The sequence below is a fragment of the Epinephelus fuscoguttatus genome, linkage group LG18, assembly GCF_011397635.1.
Source record: "Epinephelus fuscoguttatus linkage group LG18, E.fuscoguttatus.final_Chr_v1".
Lineage (NCBI taxonomy): Eukaryota > Metazoa > Chordata > Actinopteri > Perciformes > Serranidae > Epinephelus > Epinephelus fuscoguttatus.
In genome coordinates, this window is record NC_064769.1 from 36,774,556 (window position 1) to 36,797,865 (window position 23,310).

Consider the following 23,310-nt stretch of genomic DNA (forward strand, 5'->3'; position numbering starts at 1 on the left):
TAGTAAATCTGCAGGGCTCATCTACAGGTCCGACTGCGTTAAAAGTTTTAAACAAAGTCATTGTAAGTCCTTCATTTCCACAATCTTGTGGACTGAGCACACGTTTGATAAAACATAGTTAAATCTCTCGGCATCCATTTTCAAGCTCTGTGTGTGTTTGTTTCCTTGCGGACGAGAAAAGGGCGAGTGCACATTTCCGGGAGGGCGTGTCTTTTTCAAAAATGCAAGAGGCGTTGCTTTGTTGCCGGCCGTTTTCTCCGGTGTGTTAAACACACTTTAGAAAGGAGTGTCCCAGACTATCAGAAGGCGGAGATCTCTGATTGTCTGGTGGCGAGACTCCAGCTACACAGACTCCCTGTTTCCATAGTTGACTGCTTTTGTGAGAGAGATGTCTCTATAATGCTACCAATATTTATTTTACTTAAGTCTGTTGTAGCTAACATATTGCTTGAATTTTATTTAAAACTCTTTAGTAGTTACTGAGAACGTAGGAGGGACTTTACACGGACATAATAAAGGCCCTGAAAACATTTGATTTTCTGATCCACTTCCTAGGAGCTAGGGAAACCTATATGAACACATGGATCTCTGCCAAAATTAAAACTTTTGGCTATGAAACATGGAAGATTTCTGCGTTTAGCAACATCTGAATCAAAATGTGATGACGGTTGTGGGTTTTTTGCCTGTCAATCAGAACTGATAAAACCACACCCACACAGTCCTCATGAAACACATTAAATGAGCTTTACAGGATTAAACTCTTAATAAATAATATTGAAGGATCATTTTCCACCCAAACGTAGTTGCTTAATTTGTAATAAATATCTGATGGATTTGGAACCAAGTTTTCAGAGGCTTTAATGGTGCGACCCAGTCCTGAACTCACCACCAGTGTAAGGCTTCCAGTTGTAGTACTTCCCACGGAAAGGCATGCTGTCAAAGTCGGCGCACTGCTTCTCTCTGAAATCACGAGATCCTGCAGGGCAGGCCTGCGAAATAAAAGGAGTATATATTTAAGAAGTTGTGATGCTAAACAGACTGAACAAGTAGCGTCTTAGCCCATTTAAAACAAAGCAAATAAACTTTGCATGACTGCTGACCACTTCCAGACAATATGAAAATCTATTGAGAGACTCTTGGCGCTTGTTTGAGCTATCTCAGCAGATAAGATGGAAAAACTGACTTGGATAATGGGTAATATGTTAGCTGGTCTGCCTCTCTTTCTTTTACTCATTTCCATTTAATTCATCTTTTTCTTTTTGTTGCATGCTTTACCAGTCATACACAAATTATGCAGCACTGCATAAAGACTTGGGGACCATAGCGTTTAATGTTTGCAATGTGGATGTTACGATGCCTGGAAACTGTTGTTGTTTTCTTTTGTTGTTATTGACCTAAAAAATATTTTTAATAGATTTAAGTATTAAAAGATGTGGCAGGGTAAAGCAGGACAGACTTTTCTAATCAATTTGCCATTAAACTGCCAACATTACCAAGCAATGACGATGTAATTGACAAAAATAGACTTGATGCTCACTGTGATGGATTACACCACTCAAACAAGTTTTAAGAGTCTGCCAATTGATTTTCATGTCACAGGGAAATGAATGGAAACTGAACGATTGGGAAAAACATCCATAAATCTAGAAATCTGTTGCATGCATTCAAAAATGCTCAGAAAAGAGTCGGAAGGGAGCAAACACTTGCATGCACACTGCTCCCTTAAAGGGTCAGTTCACTATTTTTCAACCTGGACACTATGTTTTCATGTTTTTGTGTCTAAGTGACTAATGGGAACAACAAGTTTTGAAACTGGTCCAGTATTAGGATGAGGTCACACATGAGTGAAATTAACACTGGCAAATATTCGTCTCCCGTTCAATTCAATGCCAGCAGAGTAGCAAATAAAACATTCGCTTCGCTGACCGGCAAATTGGCAGCCTCAACCAGTACCAAAGGATTATTTGTGGAGGAGACATTCCCCCAATCCCAAATGTATCCCTTACAGCTCCGTCAGGTTAGCTCTAAACCTGATGAAGAACTGGGACACCACTTCCCCTCACTTGAACGCGCAAAACCAATGGGAAGGGCCAAGACAAGGGCTAAGGGGAAGAAATGGAAATGGTCCTAGGTCTGTAAGAGCTTAGGGCTTGAGTCAAAGAGTCTGTAAGGGATCCATTTGGGATTGGGAGAGTGATTGTTGCCATGTCTAACCAGCTGATACTGTACGATACTGGCCATGAAAAATACAAACTGAGTCGGGAGACAGACATGGAACATAAAAAAATGTAAAATGTCTCTGTATTTTTTTAGCAAGCTAGTTCACATCAGCTAACAAGCTGGCTTTCTCTGTCCGTCACATCAAGCACTGCCCACATTCAGCACGAATATCACCTTGGCAGGCAATAGTCACTTGCCTGCATTTGCTCATGTGTGCCTATGCGAGTGGACTGTAGCCAGCAGCCACAAAACAATGTAAACTTAAAGGGCAATTGTGTAACGTCAATGTGCGTCCACTAACCAAGCACCTCTCCAGCTACCAGGCCATGCTCCATACTTGATCCGTACAAGGACTTGAAACGGCAACCGTCTGGTTCCCAACACAAGTCCTTATGGACGTTATGAAAAGGATTCCTACATAGATAAACTGTGTCTCAATTCAGGGGCTGCAGCCTTCGAAGGTTGCGTTTGAAGACTGATTGGCGCGACCAAGGCCGTCCCATTTCGACGACTCCTTCAAATGCGGCCGAGAAATGTAGCCTTCTTTACCAGAATTTGGAGGATGCAACAGATGAATCCTTCATGGCCCAGCCTATCCCAAGTACCATGTCCTCAAGTGTTAAATTTAAAAAAAAAAAAAAAAAAAAAAAAAAAAAAAAATATATATATATATATATATATATATATACATATATATGTAATAGGAACCCCAATGGCGCAAGAACAACTGGTGATGCAACCAGGCAATGCTGCAATCCTCAGCAGGCCGGGCCGTTCATTTTGGAGACGTTCGGTTTGGATGATGCAGTCTTTAAAGGATGTGGCCGACGTCGACCGCAAAGGCCACGTCCTTTGAAGACTGCAGCCTCTGAATTGAGATCCAGCTATAGACCTTTTTGCTTAACCCATAACTGCTCCGAAATCACCATCACCAAACCCACCAGACTCCATTTAAATAAACAGCAATTTTATCATCATAAAACACACTTCATTCAAAGTCGACAGAAACAAAATAAATTGTGAATAAATTCACAAAACCCATCTTGGTTCATCTTTCCACTGTTCCAACAATCACCAGCTCTGGTTTGGTTGACATTAACCCTTAACACACCCAGTTAGATGTGACAACATGCTGCCTCTATACACACACTAACATGACTGTTTATTTAAATGGAGTCTGGTGGGTTTGGTGATGGTGATTTCAGGGCTGTTTCTGGTTAAACAAAAAGGATCTGACTCTTTAACACAAAGCTCTATCTCTGTAGGGATCCTTTCATAATGCTGTCAGACACTTAAGCCTGATTTATGGTCCTGTGTTAAATCAACGACGTACCTACGTCGTAGGGTACGTGGCTACACAGGAGGCTCGCCGTAGCCCCCGGCGTAGCCTGACGTGCACCTCCCAAAAAATGTAACTACACGTTGAGGCGACGCAGACCGAGAGGGCTGTGATTGGTTTGCTTGGTAGCAACGCATTTCCGGTTCCGTGTTTCCAGATTGCGCCATCCCCGCCATCTTTAAACATGTTCTGTTGCGATGTAGATGTTGCAGTATTAACATACTTTCTTCGACATCCAACAACTCCAACTCCAGCAAGATTCTCTCTCTCTCGGTCACCATTGTTCACTGTGACCGGAAAAGCCGGAAGCTAAACAAAGAATTAACTAGATGACGATAACCATTCAGGAAAGGAACGCAGCCCCCTACCGCTTTGGCGGTGAATTGCACCGCGATAAAATGGAGTGACAGAGAAGTTCGAAGGGTTCACGACGGCGTCACGGCAACGACGTAGGTACGCCGCAGGACTATAAATCAGGCTTAAGAATAACAATCTGAGCCTGTCAGTGGCAAAAACAAACACTTTTAGATGATGCACAATTGCCTGATAATGTTACTTTGCAGCCTGTTTCACAGCTCAATACTGGACCAAATTAAAAGCTGTGGTTCCCGTTGGTGACTTAGACGCAACAACATGTGCAAACAGGGTCCAGGATGAAAAGTAGAACCTTCTCTTTAAGATGCTGAGCTGCAGCCTTGCATGTTGTTACCATTTGTGAATTATCTACAGCGACTATTTCTTTATTCCGGGAAGTTTTTATTTGTATAGACAGCATCATTATTAACAACTGGATAAAGTCTGCATAAGATGTCACATTATATTTTCGGACACTAAAACAGACTTGTTTCTTGGAACTCCTAATTGAGAGCAGTGTGTTTTGCATTTGGAGGGTTTTTGTTTTGTTTTCATGAGTGGATGTTGCTCCAGTAAGAGGAGGTTTTAAAAAGAAAAAAAAGTGGAAAGAAACACTTTATTGGTGTGAAAAGGTCCTTAGAAACCCCAAAACACTTTCCCCCGGGACAAATAAAAGCTCTCGGGTCAAGGCTGTATTTCACATGCTGAAAGTGTTCCATGTCGGGGAAGGCCGAGCCACTTTCATTACCACTTGAGTGTTTTGCCAATATGGCAGCTTTAAACTCGCACATCAAACATGCAGATTGAGTCAGAAGAGACAGAATAATATTATTACAAGTGTGCGTTGAAATGACAACATGGGGCCAAATGAGATTTACATGTGCCGACACGCGTTTGAAGGAGGAAAGACTTCAAAGGTCACATCAGACGGGCTGCACCGCGGGATTATTTGGATTATCGATTAACATGTTGGTTATGTTTTGATTATTCAATGAATCATTTTGGCTTTAAAATGCCAGAAAACTGTTAATAATCACAAATGTCACCCCAGATCTCCGTCCAACACCAGTCCAAACCCCAAAGAGAGGAAATAAGTTTTCACATGTAAGCAACCAGAAAATGTTCTTTATGATTAATAGGTTATTAAAAGTCTCTGGGGTTAAAGGGGAACTCAGAACCTTGATTTCTTTATGTCAAAGTCAGTTTTCCAGTGCAAACAGCATGACAAAGCATGGGATGTTAGTTGGTCCAACACTTTGGTCTAGAAATGAAGAACTATGAAAAGACTGCTGGATGCACTGGCATGAAATTTGGTGCAGATGTTCATGGTCCTCAGATGATGAATCCCAGTGACTTTAATGATCCTTTGACTTTTCTTCTACCATCACAGCGACATTATCATGTATTTGTTTTGGGTGAAATGTGTCCACAAATGGGCGGAGTATCATGAAATCTGGCATACACCTTTATGTTCCCCCTCAGGATGATTTGTAACATCTTTAATGATCTCATGATTCTCCAATTAACGCCGTCATCTGGGGCATATTTTATTGAATTCGTCTCATAATTTGTTTATGAGCAAATACCTGAGATTAATGACGTTCCCATCAACCTCAGATGAACTTTGTGTTTGGTGCTATTTAGCAAATGTTAGCATGATGAAGCTGAAACATCAGCATGTCTCTCGTTGTGAGCACGTTAGCATGCTCACATTAGCCTCACAGAGATGCTAGCTCCCAACTGGTCCAGCCACGGGGTCCTGACCTGTCCTTAGTCATTAGCTCACGGCCAAGATAGTTTAATATATTCAGCGTCATACTTGCGTTTGGCCATGTCGTCGAGCTAGTTTATTGTCTCTTAAGCAGCTGTCCATTAGTCACTCACTCTACAGCAAGAAAGGGCACTTCAAAATAAAAGCTTGGTGCTGGAAATTCACTGCACTTAAAAATAAAGTATGTTTTTTACAGTCTTGACACGTTTGCGAGTCACTTGCGGTTCATTCAGTACAGACCCCTGACCCCGTTTTGGATTCCGACCTATCAGTTGGGAACCACTGACTTAAATGACCCACTTTTGCAGGAGTGGAGGGTGGAGAGAAAGCCAGTCTCCCCATCTCAGTGACCGAGTATTCAGTACTTTTTTAAACTTTCATTGTCATATTTTTATTGTAACTTTTATTACTTTGCCTTATTTTTATTTTCTCTGAATATGTTTATTGTACGGTTTATCTTTGCACCAAAAACCAAAGCAAATTCCGTGTAAGTGAAAACCCACTTGGCACTAAAACTTACTCTGATTCAGATTTTTACAAGATCTGTAGAAGTCCTTTTAATTATCACTGCTGTGGTATCTTTCAGCCACAAAAGACACATGCGCATGCACAAACAAAACCAGCGCTCTCTTTTGAGCCGTCAGTACAGCTCACTATAATATTTAACAAACAGAGAGAGACTGTATTATGGACTGCGGCGTCTTTTAGTCTAATCACCCGCTACGTGGTTGTTCACTGTAGCATGATGTCTGGTTGCATTTCCCCTAATCTCTATAAACAGAGTCTGCTTGGTGCAGAATCTAGGCAAGGGGACAAGGTTTTGGTATCGTAAGTGCTCTGGTTTCTGTTTGTAGTCCGAGCACAATATTGACCAATCACATTTGAGTGCAGGTGAACATTCCGTATGGAGAGGCCGAACGCACTGGCCAAAGTGCAATGTAGGAAACTATCGGCTATTGTTTCACAAAGGGATAGATTTATATTAGCTGCATTCATATGCAGACGTTTGCTTGCAGAGATTAGCCGAAATGACCTGAACACGGAAGAGGAAGTCTGAGCTCGGACATCTGCTGACTACACCCGATCAACCCAAAATGTTTACCTGTCTTGTCTCTGAAGTCAAAAATATTTCCACCCTGCTGATTTAGTCACGAGTAATTAATGTTATCCTCATCATCTTTTTCTTGGCTGCTTGCCATTTTCTGTCTGTCGCTGTTTGATGATGACACAGTATTTCAAAATAAAAGCATATCCTAGAGAACATCCTAACGTTATGGGTCCATTTTTTCCACTGTGCATTGATAATATACCCTGGAAATCCAGAGTCCTCGCGAGAGCACAATTTGAATTTGCTCAGCGAGTCACTCTGGCAATCAGTAATGATGCTCATTACCCATGCCGTTGGAGCCGAGCTGCACCAATCACATCGGTGTATCTGATATAGGCGGGCCAGAGGCGAGCTAAACAGATGACGACAGCGCTGTGACGACAAAGTCCGGAATCAGTCAGTAAACATTGCAAGATGGCTACGGATGAACACCAGTTGTTTGAAACGGCTTTGGCCGCTACAATGAACGAGTTAGATTTGGCTTTTTCTCTAAAAGAGGAACAGAAGACGGTGCTCGAGTCTTTCCTTTGCAAGAAGGATGTTTTTGCTGTTTTGCGACCGGATACGGCAAGAGTCTAATCTACCAGTTAGCTCCGCTGGTAGCTAAGCTGTGGATACGTCACCCTGTGTATTGTTCTGATTGGTCGTAGTGTTATCCAATTGCGTGCAGTGATATTTACAAATGTATGCTTGGTGCTGCCCCTCGAGTTGGACCATTTTCGTTACTCATAGCCAGACCCTAAATCTTTCTAGATTTGGGTCTGGATTTCCAGGCTATTGATAATACTGGATCGTTGATCATTGAATTGATACATCGATGAAGATCAATGGATCTTTACACCCCTACGCGCAACCCACATCCAAACGAAGTGGCGTTTTCACTGCAAAGCTAGATTTGCTTTGAATGCAGCCTTGATATTTTTAAACGGTAACAGACTGCACTTGTAAAGCGCTTTTTTTAGTCACTGACCGCACAAAGTCCTTAAACACTACATGTCACATTCACCCATTCACACACTGGTGGTCGAGGCTATCATACAAGATGCAACCTGCTACTCAGTAACCATTCACACACACCAATGGAACAGCCATCAGGAGCAATTTGGGGTTCAGTACCTGACCCAGGGATACTTCAACATGCGGGCTGGAGGAGCCGGGGATCGAATTGCCAATCTTACGATTTGTGGCTCTACTTTTTGAGCCACAGCGCCTTTTAATCTGTCTTTGTAGAAGTTTAATACTAAATTACCGGTGTGTCCCTTTAATACAAGTCTAATGGGCTTGCACTCATTCAAAGAGATTATTCCTATTTCAATAGCTCTTGCATGAAGCATTACGCTAATGGTAACAGCCTTCTAATATAAAGTAACCTCCCACAGGACGCACAGTAGTAGCAACAGGAAGGGAGGGAGGCACCATTAACAAATAATATCTGATCAATGTAAAAATAGCCGGGATATAAACATCAATTTATGCATGTAAGTCTGTGAGTATTTGTCACTGTATCATCTGGTGCTCACACACACACACACACACACACACACACACACACACACACACATTTTCTTGGACAAGGTGTGGTCAGTGTGATGAAATAGTGGTTGGGGATGTTGTTTGTTTTCCAAGGAAAACACTCAGTGCTTGCTCTCAGCTGTTATTTTTAAGACTTGCGGTTAAATGTCCACCAGGGCCATAACTATTTCAATTTTCACCTCTTGAAAAAAAAAGCCCACCTAGAAATAGTTGAACAGAGATCTCGACTTGCAGCCATGTTAAATATTTGTTTAAAGCTTTGCTCCAGACCTCAAAAAAAAAAAAAAAAAAAAATGTAAAAAAAAAGCTCTGTGAATTGGTTTTCATGAAATCCACTCTGAAACTGTCATCATCGTCCACTCAAGTGAAATGTCACAAACAATATGTGAACTGTTAAGTGACAAAGAGACGAATGAACACAAACGTTACCGGGGGAATATTGAATCACCGCCTGTGTGTTTTTATCATCGACTGTCCTGCGTTCCAGGAAGAAAACATGTCAGAAAGCTTAGAGGCGGTGTAGCGCCGCTCGCTAACATGCTCCTTATAAAGCCTGTCCTAAGATAACATGTTCTGCAGGAGGGAAATGTGGAGGCTCAGCAGTCATGCTGTGACAGGCCAAATCCATCCCAGGTCAGAATGCCTCAACTATCTGAGTCCCCTTACAAACCAGAGCAGAGCATCCATCAAGACGACAGTTTAGTTTCCAAATCACTTGTATACTTTCCTCTAAATACCAAGCAGACAGAGTCAAACAGGGAGGCGAAGAAATGAAGAAACTCACGTCGGTGTTACAAGATCTGTAACGCTTCCTCTCCCCGAGACAGTACTTCCCTCCTCCAGACGGGCTGAGAGACACAGGAGAGTTGAATGAGTGTGGAACAGAAGAGTGAGAGGACATCTTCAACACATCAAGCACCATAAATCACAAATTCTTTCACGACATCAACTTCGGTGATGTAAGTGAGCACATTTTGGTGAATGCAGGTCATGAAACAGGCCTCGAAAAAGTCTCTGCCAGAAGACAAAGTGTGTTTGTGTGTCTGCATTTGCTGCTTTGCTGAGTGTGTGTGCCAATGATTCATTCATGAAATCCAAGCTGCTCTAGGAGCTCTTAAGTGTGACATGACATTTAGATTTGGGAGAGAGACTGAGGTCTGTAACCTCAGAGTGATTCACTACATCTACTACATCTGTGACAGGGTTTGTTTTTCTCCTCTTATCATGTCTGTCCTTCTTCTCACCTTCATTAGCCTCCCTTTCCTTCACTTCATTTGCGAAAAAACTGCGAGAGAGGCTGTGTAATGAATGCGTTAGAGGCTGTGTTTTCTCTGCCTCCCTCCTCTTTGCACTGATGCCTGAGCGGCAGCGATCACCTTACACAGGTGTTCCACATTATACCGATGCCTTCTCCTCTTCCCCACTATTTTTTCCCCCTCCTTCCCTCTGCTTCACCCTGGCTCTCTCCTGTGTCTTCCCCTGACGTGTCTGACGTAATATCCAGCTTCCAAAACAAAGGAATGCAACGATGGAAGAAGGACAAACGTCTACTTGCCAAAGACAAAGATGCGCTGGACAGTGATTTGTCTCGTGAGGACACACGAGAGGCCTTAAAACAAAAACTGCACAGCACTGTAATCTACAGAAGAGAATGAGCTGTGTCTTAACTGATTGCACATGCTACATCAGTCCGTCTCAAACAGCATGAGGACATACTTCTGTGCTTAGTTACATTAGAAGATAGTGCTGTCCAGGACAACCTTGAATGAACCCTCTTCTGGCGTCTTGTTACAGCGAGACTAGAAGAAACAACACAATCTTCCTGCTTGCTGCTACAGCTGAACTCTGGCTCTGTCTGAAATCACATGCGAACATAATGTTCATAATAGCTATGGCGGAAAATTGAGTCTGTAATGAGTCAAATCGCACAGTATATGGAATTTGTGTACGTGAGAAATATCAGGATCTGTACAAGATTAGCGAGAATTTCTGAGTATGCAACATAAGGCAGAATTTATACTTCTGCGTCGATTATATATTTATTATTGTTACATTTGTTTGGAAAACGTGTTTAGTATAAGACAGTTGTTTTGTCAGTGAACCTTGTGAGCTGTAATGGAGCTGAATTTTGGAACGTTACCTTTGTTAAATGTTGCTGTTGTCCCTGGTTTTATATGAGAAGAGGAAAAGTCCGCTAGCTGCTAGGCTAATTTATACAATGTAAAATGCCATAGGCTTGTGCTAAAAACATTAGCATGTTGTATTTGTGGGGAAAATGTGTCCAGATAAAGGCAAGTGTTTGTCTGTGAATGCTGTGAGTTATAGTGAAGCTGATTTGTGTACTTGTGTTTGAAATTGTTTATTTATTGTTTGTTTATTGTTCATGTTTAATGTGTGTTTAATGTGTGTTTTGAATCAACTAAACTTTACTGCACTTCACAGAAACACCGCCGCCAACTAGTGTTTTGGAGGTGTAACTGCAGAGTGACACAGACACACCACCGCACAAGTATAAATGCTCACAACGGCGCTGGCCACGTGCATAGGGTCTGCGTCCTTAAGCTTGCTCCACCCCAATATACATGTGTCTCTGTCCAATGGCGGACTGCGAGGCTGACGGCTCTGGCACCAGCCCGCAACAGAACACATATAAATTTGAAAAACAAGTGTGCTGACATGAGCGGTACTGTAGAAAAAAATACTTAACACGAAAGTATTCAATAATTTCAATTTACCTTAAAATAATACTGGGAAATATTACATTAAATGTGTTTTCTTGTTTTCTACCTTCAGAACGTTCCTGGACAAAGCGCACAGGTGAGGTCGGGACTTTATAAAAAGGTAGCGACAAAAATCGCAGACACAGCCCCCCACCTCAGATCCATCCAGGCTTTTCTCTTTCCTCAGATTTAGATTTTAAATGGTTTAAATAACTAATAAAGATGACGGTGAGCAGGAAATCCAGGCTTCAAATTGGCCCTTTAAAAGCCTATGTGATGTTAGAGACACTGGTTGTAGCAGGAAAACTCTTGAGAGTACTAAAGCTGAGTAAGTGTGTGTTTTAAGGAAGAGTGCGATGTTTCTGCTTACAAAAGGTACAGCAGTCTCACTCTGAAGACCTCATGAAATGGTCACCACTTCCAGAGAAATAATGCTTCCTCTGTGGTGACCTCATGCTGCACTGAAAACTCCCATCAATACATTATCAATACCCGTTCTATCAAATGCCTCTTTTTGCTCCATAGTCCATCTGTTTATACTTATGGCTGACCACTTACTGAGCTGTTTCAACAGGAAAACATGACATTTAAGAAGTACTGATCCCATCTGATGGGATCTTTAAAGCTCTATGTGATCTGGAAACACGCTGAATGATAACAAGATGGCTTTTTAAAATAATTTTGGTTCAATATAAACAATAAAAGCATCACTTCCTGTTTGGTTTTACAGTTTTGCCGACCACAAAAAGCTAGCAAAAATTAGAATCTATTATTTGAACGAAAAAGTCATCACTTAGAGCTTTAAATGAAGAGCTATGGAGACTGGAAGACGACTAATTTGCTACAGACTAATCATCTCTACTCCCACTCGAGTATAACATACATCCACACAGCATCCACATGTGCACACACACACAAACACACACCTGTAGGCAGGACCTGGATGTGTGTGTTCAGCTTGCTGTGGCTTACTTTGCCTACTTACGCTGGGCTGTCACAGTGCCTCATGGAGGAGGACACACCGCCCCCACAGGTCCTGCTGCACTCCCCCCACGTCGACCAGGGCCCCCAGCCTCCGTCCACGCTCTGAGGCCAGGTGCCGAACGCCACGCACTCCCCCTGGTAGCACCACTGGCCCGGGGAGGAGCAGAAACACAGACGGGAGAGAGAAACAGAGGAGGACTCTGATTATTTCTGTACAACAGAAACACTGCGACACATTAACGACTGTTTCAGAGTCATCAGTTTAGACTCACAATAACATTAATACAACACAGAATATTTTAGTGTCAGCTTTACAGTTTTTAAACAGTTTTGAGCTCACAGTAAATTCATGTGCATCTGTGTACAGTGAAATGTAGACTATACAGAAGCTGAGTGATGAAGTTTTCCTTCAATAACACGTTCACTCTCCCTCTGTCTCGCTTTAAACACACGCACACTCACACACACACACCTCACACACACTACTTGTGATCCCACGATCACTTACCCTATAATTTAATTTCCGCATTAGTCCTGTTATTTCTCCTCTCCTCACCTGACATTTTACGTTTTGTTATTGCTGTCCTGGTTTCCTCCTCGTCTTATCCTACATTATTATTTTTCTTCCGTACGTTTTTGTTCAGGTGACCTAATTCAGTTTCCATTTGTTTTATCATTAAAGGAATAGACTGACATTTTGGGGGATATGTGTTTGCTTTTCCCAGAGTGAAACAAGAGGACTGATATTGATTTAATGTCTGTCATTAGAGCGAGAATAAGAACACAACTGTCCTCTTACAAATGAAATGTTGAATTTATAAGCAATTAAACGCACATTTACTCAGTTCAGTACACTCAGAGAAGCTTCTGCTGCAGCCTTTCTTAGTCTGGTGCGACCACTGGCTCATGGTGGCTAAAATTAGCAAACTTTAGGTAAATATTGCTGTTTTATGGACATTACTGAGTCACTTCACTGACTTTATGATCCTTCTCCTTTTGTGCTGCTGTTACAGGTGGTGCATTGTTCCTTATTTGACACTTGTGGCTGTTTTTAAGTAGTTTGGTAATGATTGTGTTGCGTAGCTTGGCTTAACACGAGGCAAAAGTGTTCGAAATCAAAACGCCACAGATGACTTATTAACATGTTGATTCTTATTTGTTTAATGCACATGTAGACAGAAATGTAGGAACAACAATGTGTGGTTTTAGGGGGAAATTAAGTGCTTTGACTATTTCTTAAGTTAACAACAGTGACACTGTGAAGTATCCTAAATTCTTCCTCACAGCGAGGTTGCCAGGTTTGATACCATCGTCATCATCGAACAGGGGACAAAACCAAAACCTGAGCTTACCAACAAAATTTAGCAACCTGCGCTAGCTGGAGATGCCACAGGCGTAGATTGTGGGGGGAATTTTAAGAGCACCTTCATTTGCTGAAAACTGCTATTATGTGATCTATAGATGCAAAAAATGCTTCCAGTGTGGTGACAACTTCAAACACGACAGTTGCTATTTGCGATGAAATGGAAAGAAGATCAAGTGCATAATTGGATCAGGAAGTACCATGACATTTCCACCATAAGTTGATGCAGAAGAGGCCCAAATTGGTCGATTAAAAATTCCACAAAATGCAGAAATTAAGTGTTAATTAAATGATGCTCAAAGTTTCTTTCAGTTTCTTTCAAGAAACAAAACCTACGCCCTTAGGAGACAGTGTGCTTAAGTGCTGGGCGTATGGGTGAGTTGTTGTCTTTATATTTCTGCTCATGTGCAGGCTGAACAGATAAGATACATCATGTGAAGAAGATTTTCAAGCATGATTTTAAACTGTGGACAGAGCCTAGCTAGCTGCTTCCCCCTGCTTCCAGTCATTATGCTAAGCTAAGCTAACCATGTCTTTATTCCAGCTCTGTATATGTACAACAACTTGTTAACATTAAAGTGATACATGGTCATGTTGGTTAGATGCTTAAGGCTAATATGTTTGGAATACTAAATTCAAAGACGATGTGGAGACCATAGACTGTATAAAAAAAATCGACATAGCTACGATGAGGCATAACCTCGCTGACAGAGATAATTATGATGTTAGTTAATATCTAAGGCAGGGAGGGAAGTAGTTTTGTTCGAGCATCAGAGGAAGCAAATAAAAGAAATTCCAAAAATGTTGTACTGTTCCTTTAATGTGTGCATTTTCTTAGTCTGTCAGTCTCACCAAATGTGTTCTCTTTGAAACACAGTCTTAACTGACACCATTATCTTATCAAAGCTTAATCAACACAACAGCTTCTTCTTCACATTTGCATGTTTGTGTTTTCTTGTTTAATGTTCCCAGTGTGCTGTGAGGAGCTTTCAGAGGCAGGTGAGAGGCGGAAATCACCGTGCTGTGTTTCAGGAGTGTTTTAAGCCTCGTGCTAAGCTGCAGAGGGAAGAGGGGATCAGAGACAGCCCTTTGTCTCTCCAACTGTGTCAGTGGGTTAAGAACCCAGAGAGACTGGGACAGTCAAGGTGAGGGCTACGTTGGGCCACTGTCCTCCTTCTCTGACTTACTCATTCACGTCCTGAGACGCTGTCCAAACAAGATTAGCAGAGGGGGAGAGAGGAGAGAGAGGTGGGGAGGAGGGAGACTGAATGTCAGAGACTCAGGGGGGAGAGAGATGAAGCCTGCTTTCCACAGTAACCTCGGAGTCTATATCTGTGAGTCGACGCAGAAAAAACTCCCCTCTGTTGGTCAGTTTCTGTCCCTCTCCCGCCTCCCTCTGCCCTCTCCCCCAGCCTCTCTCCCTGCTCCTGTTGGAAGGGCCTCCCTCCATTACACGCTGGGTGAGAAATGGCTGACATTCATATTCCTTTGAAGCTGTCCCCCGGCAGGGGCAGACAGGGTATGCCACTGGCTCTCCTAAAGCTGCTCCAAAAGCTGTTCCAAAGCCCCCCTGGCTCAACCTGGGGCCCCCTGTGTTGTCCAGGACCCTGTCCGTGGGCCCCGGTCCTCAAAGGCTCCACTGAGCTAATGGTAATCACGGGTGACAGCTCGTGACACTCTCCTATTCTTCCCTTTTAGACCTCGGACCATCCGGTGACAATGGCTGCCGTAATCCGTGTTAAAACTGTCTCCCCTAACCTGGCTGGCATCAACAGAGGGCTGATGACCTAAAGCCTGGCCTGCTTGCATGTGTGTGTGTGTGTGTGTGTGTGTGTGTGTGTGTGTGTGTGTGTGTGTATTGCATGAGTGCACACTCAGGGAATGCTACGCCTTCCCAGAGAGGAATAGATGCAGGTCGAGGCAGTGAGGTATCACTAGCTGCTGAGGCTAACTGCAGCACACAGAGGAGGTAGTGAAGGGCTCATTTCACACAACCAGGTTCAGAAGTGATTAAGGCTGCAACTATTAAAGGACCAGTTCACCCAAATTACCAAAAAAAAAAAAAAAAAATTCTCATGTACCTTTACTGGAGTCATGCAGATAGTTTTGTTGACATTTTATTTTTGAGATTTCTGCCTCATCCAAAATAGAACGGAGGTGAATGGAATTTCATTTGTGGTGCTAATTGCATTGAAACATAAGCAACATGTCTTCCCAGAAACAAAGTCTCAGGGTATCTAATGGGGACGGGTTCTCTCGTAAAAAGCACTGGAAAGAGTTGACAATGACTTCTGTGGATTATTCAGAGGAAATAATTTTGGAAAAACTGGGATAAACCTTTTATTTTTAACAGGCTAATGGAGGCTAAGTAAATCCACACATGCTGTATCTTTCGTATCGAGTTTAACTTTCGCTAGCACTGGCACATACATTCACGCCGTAGACAGTTACAACTGTCTTGAAGGGGCTAATGTGAGCTGGAGAGTCCAAAATGCAGACAGCTATCATACTAGCCGTGTAACACCTTATGGATCCAACAAGCCAGTTAGCTTAGTTGGCTAACAGGGCTGACCAAATACTAAGAGAGATTTTGTTTCTAGAAAGACACAACAAAGAAAATACTTTTGAGGACAAAGTGAAATAAAAAAACAATTTCCAAGTTCTAAGCCAGTGCCCCTGTGTCATTTGTTATCTCTTGTTACACCCAAAATATATGTCCTGTATGAGACATTCAGGGCAAATCTATGATTCAGAGTATACACACAGTTCTCAACATGGAGGCGGCCAAGCCGGCAGCTAGCAGCTAACGGTGCTAACAGCCTGAACAGTGCTAAGGGCCTGTGTCCATATAGCACTTTTTTTGTTTGTTTGTTGTTGTTTGTTGTTGAGGCCGCTCCAAGCGCTTTAAATTGAAAATCTCTGAACTTTTCAGAAAGGCGCAGGTGACGTCGCTGTCGCTTCTTTAGCTAGGCTACTGTCTACTGTTATCACTGTTTGCTTTGTACGCTTGAGGTTGGTTGTGCAGTCAATCCTCTGTTGATGTAGCATTTTGTTAGCTACCTGGCTAATGTTAATGGCACAGGCCCTAACAACGACAACTGTGCTGACAGAGCTAAAGATGCTAACCATGAGAAACTGGAATGTGGGTGTTACTCTTCTGCGATGATGCCATTGCAATTGTCAGTGGTAACCGCAGTATGGATGCAGCGCAGAGCATCAGCGATTAGCTAGCCAGTACGATACACACACGGGAATTACATGCACACATGGCCAGACAGAGAAGCTCGGATTACAACACACACACAGAGGTAGCATGACTTCCTTCTCTGCTGAGGACGCCATTTATCCACTAGCCTATATCTTACATAGCAAATAATGGTTTTCTGCTGTATTAATGCCCTGATTGTAGCGCATAAACGATTTAAGAATTTTAATATCAGAATCCCCTCTTTAAACTTTTCTTGATTACTTATCTTGAGCTTGGTGACGTGTACAGACATGTCTCCACGCAAATCTGATTTACGGCAACTGGCTAACTGTTCATCGTATAAAGGCAGACTGTTAGCTTGAGGGACGTAGTAGCTAGCAGAGATGTCATGGGTCAGAGGTGTGTGTCTGGATGTGGTCGAGGTCCAATTTATTTATTTCTGACAACATAGGTGAGGGGGTGAGGGTGGCAGAATACTCAGAGGATATTTTTAAACCTCGCTTATCTTTAGATACCACTAAGATTAAGTGAGAAAATCTGTTTTTGGTGGTTATTTGGGTGAACCTTTAAATGTGTGAGAAACATTAGATGACTTACCCCTTTCTCGATGCTGCCCGTCTGGCACAGAGTCCCCTCTGCAGCAGGGATACTGTTGGTTACACAGCGGTTGCTTTTGCTAAGGCACCAGAGCTCTCTACACACTTCCTAGGAAAGAAGGCAAAAGCAAGTTGGTCAGAATAAATCAATTTAGCAGACTTCGGGGGGGGGTTCGATCGCTGAATAGGGGTGAGGATGATTTATCAGTCGCCTTTGGTGGTTTTCCTCTTAGTGTTTTTCTTCTCCGCTCCAAATGGAAAAATCATCTATAAATCTGCATGATTCCAGATCAAATCAGAGGATGAGCGGAGTTGATGAGACCACATTGAGGCTGCTGAGAGGCATCTAACTTTAAGAGCCCATATGCTTTGGATCACAGAGCATCTTGAGCAACACGCCAAGGGTCACCGGGTGCTGTTAATGCTCTCTTATGAGAAATGAAGAGTCAGCTGGATCAACACCATGACTAACGTTTGCTCACGTTCACCTCAGGACCACACGGGACCGTGACATCAGTTCAAGAAATCCAATTTCTCTTCTTAGGGGAAATCAAGAGTGAGCAATAGGCCTCCCAAGTCTTAGATAAAGACGACTTGTAGGCCTAACAAATATCTTTAGTATTACTGAGTGGTCTGAATAAACATCTTCTTCTTCTCCTCACTCCTCGAGTCTGGAGCATGAGGAGAATCCATTTAGATTACTGAAGGAAGGGAGTGTGTGTGAGGGGGAGATCGTGGGCAGACAGCACTAAGTTGCCCCCAAATAAATAAAACCATAAAGTGAACACATGTTACAAGGACAGCTCTGCACAACCTTGCATTAGATTTCCCGTTAAACCGAACTGGGTCGCCCCCAAGTCTCCACTTCAAAGGCCTTTTACAGGACAATTGTGTACGGCAGAAGAGCAGGCCCATGAAAAAGAGTTATGATCCCGCGCATAGATTCTGACCCCCGGGGTCAGTAAATATGCCACGGCCCCGCAGCTCCCTGAGCCTATCCAGATTAAATAAAGCGGCAAACTGCCACTCTCTGGTTGCAGCGGCTCCCCTCTGCCAGCTGGTTTCAATAAGCCGCCCCGCTGCTCCATTCACTATCTGGGTCCTGCTAAAAGGTCAGCGGCCCGGGCTTTAACGAACATGGATGTGGGCCTGATGGATTTACGCTACGAGGGAACAAGCTGGCGATAAAAAAGGGAAAGGGGCGCTCAGTAAAGGCCCTCGCTAATATAGTCATCAAAGGTTGTTTGTTTTTCATACCTTCAGCCTCCAGTGTCACATGGCCCGCCTGTATGTGTTGGTAGCTTTGAGCCCAAACTAACCGAGTAGAAGGAAGGAGTCACTGAAAGCAAATTATTGCTATAAATCACCCTTAACTTCCTCTCCTGACGTCTGTGTCACTTTTCCCACCTCTGACACAGTCTCATGCTGTGATTTAAAGCCTGTGAGACCCCCGCAGTTCTTTCAAAGTTTTGAGTTTGGCTGAACTCCCTGAAGGTGTCACTGGTCATATGCAGTGAAATATTGCTGTTGTATTGCTACAAAGCAGTAGTTCACGACCTCTGTTGGTGACGACCTCTGAATACAAAGCAATATATAATTTGGTTTGTTCTCATTTAGTTTATTTTCCTGTCTTTGATTGGATTAGATTGACTTGATTTGATCCAATGTTGCATCAAAGAGCCAAGTCACAGCCCCAAACCCACCCAATAATCAAGAGTATCCAGATTCTAGCCCAACATCATATATAAAAAGTTCCCCTCACATAAATAGATGTAATTGTTTTTCAATCTTAATCAGCCTTTACTGTAGAGATACAACAAAATTATAAATTGAAGAGGTAAAATTGAAAAAACTAAGAGTTTAAAGGCATGCCAGTGACATTTTTGAGACTGTCTTTACCTTGAGGCACGAGGCTGCTTTGAGCTGCTGTGTTAATATCAGAGGTTGAATGTTCAAAGATAATATTAAAATACTGAGCAGTGCTTGATCTGCTTTTGATCAGCCATCAAAAGTGAGGAAAGAACACACATAAAAGCCAGTTATTATCATTATCTGTGATAGTCTGGCGCCCTGTCCAAGGTGAGCCCACCTCTGTCAGCTGGAATAGAGGAAGTGAAGCCTTTATTGTGAAATGTTCAGTTGGAAAAAATAGATGAAAACGGCAGAGCAGCATGGCTGTTTTACCATTAGTCAGTTGGCGCTGCTGTCGAGCCGACTCAACGTGTAAAGCAGCTTCTGTCATCATTAATTTGTGGTTATTTATATAAGTGCGTTGAGAAAAGACGAAAAGCCACTACAGCAGGTATGACATTTACCATATTCTCCATTCCAGTTTAGTGTGTTAGCATGCTAACATTAGCTTATTAGCACTAAACACCAATAAGAAAGTAGCCTTAAAGGGGACCTCTTGTGCTTTTCCTCCTTTTCTGTCATATACATGTGATACAACAGTGTCAGATGTTCATGTTAAACGTTGGCAAAGTTTAAAAAAATGAGGTACATTTTTTCTACTTCGGCTACAAGCTAACATTAGCTTGGTACAGATTTCTTTTTGTAAAAGGGTCAATTAATCAGCAGTAGTAAAAAGTCAAAGTAAAATGTACATTTGAAATATAAAGTGTTTTTATTTTTGTACCCCTGCATTCACCTTTGGGGTACCCCACCTATAAAGGGGGTGTCTGCCGCCTTATCTCTGCCCTTTTGCTGTTGTACTCCATTGTAGAGGGGCTTGAGTTTATATGGTCGTAATTGACGGAGGATTTTGTTTTTACCTGTTGCTGTCAGTTGTCAGGAATAAACGGAGATCGCCTCCAAAGATATCTATGGTCTGGGCCTCTTCATATCAACACAACGCAGACAATACTTGACTCCACTGGCTACATTTATACATTCATCTGTGTTTACATTGCGTAGCCTAGAAGGCTACATGGTGCTACATGCTAAAGTCAAGGAAACATAAACTTAGCTGCTAATGTTAATTTCTCCCTGATTTTGGATCAGATTTCTTTGGAACATGTAAGTCTTAATTGTTGATTTTTAACAGGAAAAACTACTGTTATACACAGTCATCCCCTAGCTGCAAAAAAACCGCTACATGTAGCTACATGCTAACGCCAGAGAAACACGTAGTAATGGTTGCTGATGTTGTTAATTTCTCCCTGATTTCAAAGCGTATTCCTGCTAGAACATGTATGTCTTTATTGTTGATTTTTAACCGGAGAAAGGGCTGTTATATGCAGTCATTCCCTAGCTGCAAATAAACCGCTACATGTAGCTACATGCTAATATCAGAGAAACATGTAGTAATGGTTGCAAATGTTGTTAATTTCTCCCTGATTTCAAAGCGTATTCCTGCTAGAACATGTATGTCTTTATTGTTGATTTTTAACGGGAGAAAGGGCTGTTATACACAGTCATTCCCTGGCTGCAAATACACTGCTACATGTAGCTACATGCTAACATCAGAGAAACATGTAATAATGGCTGCTGCTTTTGTTAATTTCTCCCTGATTTCCGATCATATTCCTACAACAACATGTAAGCCTTTATTGTTTATTTTTTTTATGGGAGAAGGTGCTGCTACACACAGTCATTCCCTAGTTGCAAGTACACTGCTACATGTAGCTACATGCTAATGCCAGAGAAACATGTAGTAATGGTTGTCGATGTTGTTAATTTTTTGCCCATTTTGGATCATATTCTTACTGGAGCAGTGAAGATTTTGGTTTAGAAGGTTTTTTTTTTGGTGATTTCTCACAGAAGAAAGCGTTGTTAAACTCAACACAATTATTATCACGCTGTAATGACAATGCGGAGATGCCAAGATACAGAAGAAACGCTAACCCATCAGCGCAGACTGATCCTTTTTGGGAGGGGGTCTTGAAAAGAAAGGCGCTAAAACAGAGTGTTTCAGGGAAAGGCTGAATACTTTTGAATTTTTTGATCATTAAAGCACAAAAACATGTTTTAGTAAAGCCCAAAATACAGGTATGAACCTGAAAATGAGCATAATAGGTCCCCTTTAAGTATCACAAGCTGCCCAAAACTACTTTTAACTGTCTAGCATTTCACAAGAAAGAACCAAAAACATATAAAACAGAAGAGTATAAATAAACCTAATCATCTTGCAGCCCTTTGTAGGCTCCAGCTTCCATGGTTAGGAACCACTGCTCTGCTTTGCTGTTCCCAGTTTAACCCAGTTGAACAGGACACAGTAGGTCATGTGTGGTGGTAAATTTCCATCCTGTCCCGAAGATTAATGAATGTGGTGCAGATTTGTGGCCAGAATTTTAGAGTTTTCTGTGGTTGAAAACACAAATCATCGTGTTATCTTACAGTCTGAGCCAAACATGTTTTACTAGTGAAATATTAAAACTACAATATGACATAATTTATTGTAATGTCGGAGATAAACTTTGATATGCTCTGGCTAAACGTCTCCCCTGTTTCCCATGACTGTTCTGTTGCAGAACGAGATGATAAGAAAATACAACAAAAGTCATCCAAATGTGGAAAAGTTCAACAGCTTGGGCTCCAGAAACCAGACTCTTCCACTCATTAGACCTTTTATCCATTTCTGTGGTCGTCGCAAGGGCATCTCTTTCACAGATGGCCATATGAAATAGATCTGATTGTCAGATGAGAGACTCCAATCTACAGTGCAGCTCTGTTGAATCCGTGCTGGAATCCAATCCGCTCATAAATGTGTGTCTTTCATGCTGATCTGAAACCACAATTATGAGCTTAGGAGCCAAAATAACAGGGCTTGATTTTGGAGCCTGTTATAATCTGCTGTCTTTCAATGAAATGAAATAACTCCGTGATCTCAGCTAATCTCCGTCCGTTTTTTCAGATATTTACGTAATGCAAAACAATATCACGTTATTGTTCATTAAATCTTTGAGGATTCTTTCAACCGCTCATTTTACTGCGCGGCTGTTCCGTGTCTTTCACTGCCTGTGTCACTTAATGTACTGAGGTTTTCTCATTACTGATGCAAGGGGAGGGGGGGGGGGCTCATTATCATCACAGACGAGGGGAGTGTTGAATTAAATCCTTCATCTCTTTGTCCGGGACGTTTATAGATTAAAAGAAGAATAAGGCATCGTGTGGAAAGAAACCTCCAAACCAGCGCAGGTCGTCAGACAATCATAAAACAATTATCTTCCTCACATGTTTCCCCTCTCTTTAATCTCAACTAGGAAATGTGAACTTGAAGAAAACTGTTATCATCCCATTAAGGACTGAACGGGCTGTAACTGTACATCAACACCTCTTATGAAACATGTGGAAAACAGAACTTTAACAGAGATTAAAAAGGCGCTTGGTGTTTTGGTTCACTTCAGTTTTTGTGCATTTGGACAACATATACAAAGCACCTTACAATTAGCCTCACCCTATGAAATTATATTTCAAATTTATATTTTATTCTTGTATTTTATACCTGTCTTATTCTTTTTCAGCTTGTTTCTATTTTCTGTTCACTTGGATCTCCGATGGCAGTTTTTGAATTGCATTTAAATGTAATTTTCCTTCACAGTTTGTCTTGATGTTTTTGACATCTTATGGAGAGCAAATTGCCTTGTTGCTGAAATGCAACTTTTTCAGCTTTTACCCTCCCAGCATTTCCAAGTATTGTTGGCGCCGCCATGACAAAGACAGCCGAACCGCTTTCTGTTAGCCTAGCAACTACCAGCAATGCAGGACACACTGCATTTTCCACAGTTAGTTTGGTTGTTCCGCCATCTGCCATTTCCTTTACCGGGGATAACAACTGCAAAGAACTTACGCTGATGCAGTTTGGTAACTGGGAATAGCTACCAACAGCTACCAGGTAAAACAAATGCGCTACCCTCTTCCTGTTTTGGCTACACAATCGTTGACACACTTCCTATAAACTGAATATTCATTTCCCCAGGAGACTGTGGCCAGAAGGAGACAGACTTGCATAGTGAAAAGGAGGCTGACGGTTCGTTTATACTCGTGCAAGACACCATGGTCTGGGCTACTGTAGATGGTGCTCGAGCTACAAGCATGCACAGAGTTGTTTATGCTCAGCGTGTCGGTCATTGTAATATGTTCCAAAACCCCAAGGCGGTGTACAAACAAAGTATT

At 42.1% G+C, this 23,310-nt stretch overlaps 1 protein-coding gene across 1 annotated transcript in view; it reads right to left on the reverse strand.

The window, feature by feature from the left end:
- Nucleotides 1-23,310, reverse strand: part of adamts6 (ADAM metallopeptidase with thrombospondin type 1 motif, 6) — a 106,847-nt gene that overhangs the window by 41,383 nt on the left and 42,154 nt on the right. The window contains exons 12-15 of the mRNA XM_049560051.1: nucleotides 17,198-17,305; nucleotides 12,031-12,176; nucleotides 9,110-9,173; nucleotides 887-989 (exon numbers count right to left, since the gene is read on the reverse strand). Of these exons, the coding sequence (XP_049416008.1) occupies nucleotides 887-989; nucleotides 9,110-9,173; nucleotides 12,031-12,176; nucleotides 17,198-17,305 (421 nt within the window). The remainder of the gene's footprint in view (nucleotides 1-886; nucleotides 990-9,109; nucleotides 9,174-12,030; nucleotides 12,177-17,197; nucleotides 17,306-23,310) is intronic.